The sequence below is a fragment of the Orycteropus afer genome, unplaced genomic scaffold, assembly GCF_000298275.1.
Source record: "Orycteropus afer afer isolate SDZICR_OR568_19922 unplaced genomic scaffold, OryAfe1.0 scaffold01129, whole genome shotgun sequence".
Classification (NCBI taxonomy): domain Eukaryota; kingdom Metazoa; phylum Chordata; class Mammalia; order Tubulidentata; family Orycteropodidae; genus Orycteropus; species Orycteropus afer.
Window position 1 is genome coordinate 225,792 of NW_006922716.1, and position 4,509 is coordinate 230,300.

At 54.9% G+C, this 4,509-nt stretch overlaps 1 protein-coding gene across 1 annotated transcript in view; it reads left to right on the forward strand.

The window, feature by feature from the left end:
- SLC2A11 (solute carrier family 2 member 11) overlaps nt 1-4,509 on the forward strand; it is a 37,262-nt gene that overhangs the window by 6,518 nt on the left and 26,235 nt on the right. Inside the window, exon 3 of the mRNA XM_007958779.1 lies at nt 3,265-3,425. Within this exon, the coding sequence (XP_007956970.1) occupies nt 3,265-3,425 (161 nt within the window). The remainder of the gene's footprint in view (nt 1-3,264; nt 3,426-4,509) is intronic.

Consider the following 4,509-nt stretch of genomic DNA (forward strand, 5'->3'; position numbering starts at 1 on the left):
TTCAAAGTGCCAGCTCTGGGGGCTGGGTAAAGGCCCCTCAGCCTTAGGCTTCAGCTCTGCCTCTTGCTCCCGGCCCACGGAAGTGGGAAGTTTCTCCTAACTCAGGCAGCTGCTGGCTGCTGAGGCTGACAAACCCAAGGTCGACAAGTCAAACGGCACAGTTCCCAGATTAGCAGACAACATGCAGGCCACTAATCCAAGTCCATTAACAGTTTTCAGATTGGCAGACAATGTGGTAGGGCATTGAGATGAAGACTCAGCTACGTGCGGGGTCCACGTGCGCCACAAAGCTCCGGACCGTTGCCAAAGCGTCTCCTTAGATGCTGGAAGCAGCCCACATCCCTCAGGCAGCTGCTCACCTGCTCCAATGGATCCCACCGTGGAGCTGACGACCAGGCTCATCCCGGGGAATCACTCGATCCAGCTGCCCAGCCACTCAGAAGCAGGCCCAGCCCAGCCTGAACTACCACGCCCTCCCAGCAGGACCGCGAACCCCCTCCCCCAATCCCTTTGCTGCACCATGACTCAGTCAGCCTCACTGGGTGGATTTGCCAGCCATCCCGGTTGGTGCCATGGTTTAAACACTTGGCCGCCAGCCAAAACGTTGGTGATCCAAACCCACCAGCAGCTCCGTGGGGGGAAAGACCTGCTGACTGCTGCCCCCGTAAAGCCTACAGCCTGAGTTGATGCTGATGGTGGTGGGATGTTGTGGAAAACTATGGCAGTAATGGTGCCACGACATGAAAGATGTCATCAGTGTCCTCGAGCTGTCAACAGGGAAGTGGCTTTCTTGGGGAATGTCTTGTGTATGTTTTCACCACACACACACACACCCCCACACACAAAAGCCTGGAGTAAGGGGAATTACAGCCTGGAAAACCCTGTGGGGCACTTCATGTCTGTGATCTGTGGTCTCTATGGGTTGGAAAACACCATGGCTTGGGATAGGTGCGCCTTAGTCTTCAAAGAGACATCTTTGCTCTTTAGCACTTTAAAGGGGGCTTTTGCAGCAGGTTTGAAGACTAAGGTGCACCTGACCCAAACCATGGTATTTTCAGTCAACTCATAAGCATGTGAGAGCTGGACAGTGAATAAGGAAGACCGAAGAAGAGTTGATGCTTTTGAGTTGTGGTGCTGGCGAAGAATGCTGAGAGTACCATGGACTGCTAAAAGAACTAACAGATCTGTCCTGGAAGAAGTGCAGCCGGAATGCTCCTTGGAAGTGAGAGCAGTCAGACTTCTCACCTTCTTTGGTCACGTTGTCAGAAGGGACCATTCCCTGGAGAAGGATGTCATGCTTGGTGAAGTGGAGGGTCAGAGAAAAATGGGAAGGCCCTCAACGAGGTGGACTGACGTGGTGGCTGCAGCAGAGGGCTGAGGTGTAGCAAGGATTGTGAGGCTGGCCCAGGCCCAGGCAGTGTTTTGTTCTGTTGTACGTGGGGTCGCTGTGAGTCAGAGCCAACTCGATGGCACCTGACACCACCACCATGAGTTGGGATCAGCTCCATGGCGCACAACGACAACGTTGGAGTACTTAGTTGACCAATCCCTTGCAAGATTGAGGTCCAGCCAATCATTTTGAGAGAGTCACAAGCCCATGAGATGTCAAGTTAGGTCTCAGATGAAAGGAACGTTTCCTGCCGGTGGAGACAGGCTCCTCCCTGGGTGAACGTGACAGACCATCTAGCGTGGACAGCTCTCGGGGAGGGCCCCGCGGAGCTTCACCAGAGCACGAGGGTGAAGGCGGCATCTTAGGATTCAGGGTCCAAGTCTCCCAAGCGGTTTATGCAAAGAACCGAGGCAGAAGGCCACGTAAAGCACCTCATGTTGCGACCAATGTGTCTCCGTCAGAAACGAGGGCTTGTTTCAGACAGGGTCCCAAAACAACAGACACCACTCTCAGGAGACAGCTAGCAGGCTTAGATGCCAGAGAACAGAGCGTCACAAAGCACCGAGTGGGGCGCTGACTTCCCACCAACTGATCCTGACTCGTGGTGACCCCACGGGTCGGTGCAGCTGCCTGATTTTCTCAGAAGTGGTTCACCAGGCTTCGGAGGCGCCTCGGGGTGGGGCCCACCGCCCACCTTTGGGTCAGCAGCGGAGAGCGCTCCCCTCTGCGCCACGCAGGGAGCCTGAGAACACAGGACCAGGGAGGAGGCAGTGAGGCAGACCTGGTTACACTGGTGGTGTTCACACCTCCAGTTCCCAAAGAGACGAAGAGAAGAAGTAATTATGGAACCCAGAAGGAAAGAGCCGTACTTTTTTTAAAAAAAATTTTTGTTATGATTTGGGTAAAAGTTGACAGAGCAAATTCATTTTCCATACAGCACCTCACACACATTTTGTTTCATGACATTGACTGCAATTCCCCACCAGGTAACAGCTCCCCTCCCACTTCCTCCCCATAGTTACCTCTTCCCTGTGTCCTTCCCTCCATGCACTCCCACCCCCTGAGCTGTCTCCCTGAGCAAACACTGCCCTTCTGATCTCCCGTGACTGATTGCTCCAAGGAGTGTATCTACCTGAAGTCAGTGTTCACCCCATATGCCTGTCTGTTGTTTGGCTGGAAGCCGTGGGAATGGGTTCAATTCCAGACCTGAAGGGCACCTAGGGGCCATAGTCTCAGGGGGTCCACCAGGCTCCATCAGACTAGCAAACCTGGCCCTTTTTTTTTTATAAATGATTTTGAGTTTTGTTCCACATTGTTCCCCTACTCCATCCGGGATCTCCTGCACTGATCCGCCCCTGAGTGGTTGACTGTGGGAGCCAGGCACCATCTAGTTCTTCTGGTCTCATGGTCATAGGCTGAGTTCGTATTGTCCACTAGTCTCTTGGACTAATGGTTGCCATGCGGCTTTGGTTTAGGAAAGGACTGTCCTTAAGAGGAACGGTGACCCTTGGTTGAGGGTCACAGCCAGGAGGGAGCTGGGAGAACCAACACCCCTCTTCCTTCTCTGAGTCCTTGGATGTGCTGCTTGTGGTTGCCATTGGCCAAGTCCAGCAAAGCCACTCAGCAAGGGACCTCAGTGAAGCTTGTGAAATCAGCCTCCAGGACCAAAGCAGGGCGGGCGGGGTGATGCAAGGCCGGGGGGCCAGCACAGAGCCCTGCATTTGGCTGAGGGTGGTGCTATGTGTGGAAGAAGCCAGACAGGGCCCTGCTTGCAGTGGGCACTCGGGCGAGTTTGTTCCTGAGCCCTGCGGGAGGGGAGCCTGTCTGTGGCGCCCCCTCTCTGGGGGGCTGACTGTCCTCATCTTTGCCCCCAGCACATTCAGGACTTCACCAATGCCACCTGGCAGGCGCGGACTGGCAAGCCACTGCCCGACCACGGGGTTCTGCTAGTGTGGTCGCTCATCGTGTCTCTGTTCTCCCTGGGGGGCCTCTGTGGGGCCCTACTTGCAGGACCCCTGGCCGTCATGCTGGGAAGGTAAGTGCTTCCTGCGGACCCCCTGCATGCCCGTGATGGGGGCACCCGGTCTGCAGGCGGAGGGGCGTGGGAGGAGGAACATACCCACCAGGCTCCAGGCCCAGATTGGCTCCCCACCCAGCTCTTACTCTGCCTGGATGGCCACCATGAGACAGTCACATTTCCAAACGGATTAGTAGGGAAAGCTGCCTGTGCTCTGAGAGGGACTTCTGGTTTCTAGTTCCATGTCTGCCAACAAGTGCCGTGTGACTTAATGAAACAAAGGAACCTACTGTTGAGTCAATTCCGACTCATGGTGACACCATGTGTGCAGACCAGAGCTGCTGCGGTGGATTTTCAGTGGCCGAAAAGTAGACTGCCAGGCTTTCTGCCAAGGTGCCTCTGCATTGATTCGAACCAGGAACCTTCTGGTTAGTAGCCAAGTGCTTAACTGTTTATGTTACCCAACCCAGTGCTCTTGCCCTGGAGTGGATTCTGACCCACAGCGCCCCTAGAGGACAGAGTGGAACTGCCCACAGGGTCTCCCAGGCTGTCAGTCGTCACGGAAGCAAAGCCCAAACCACACCCACTGCCTGGAGTCCATTCTGACCCACAGCACCCCTAGAGGACAGAGTGGAACTGCCCCACAGGGTCCCCAAGGCTGTAATCTTTATAGAAGCCGACTGCCTCATCTTTCTTCTGCAGAGTGGCTGGTGGATTCCAACCACCAGCCTTCTGGTTAGCAGCCCAATGCCTTAACCATTGCACCACCGGAGCTCCTAAGAATACCTCCCTTATACTGCCCCTGGTGGCTGTGGTGAGGCAATGCTTCGAGTGTTCTCACTCAGGAAATGGTGAATACATACAGTGTGGTATATGGGATAATTGAAGAAAGTTAGGTAGGAGCACTGAATCTGTGCTTGATGGGCAGTTCCACTCTGTTCCCCAGGGACAGTTGGAATCAACTCCCCGGCAGTGGGTGTGGTTTGGGCTTTGCTTCAGTGAAGATTGACAGCCTGGGAGACCCTGTGGGCAGTTCCACTCTGTCCTCTAGGGGCGCTGTGGGTCAGAATTGACTTCACAGCAGTGGGTGTGGTTTGGGCTT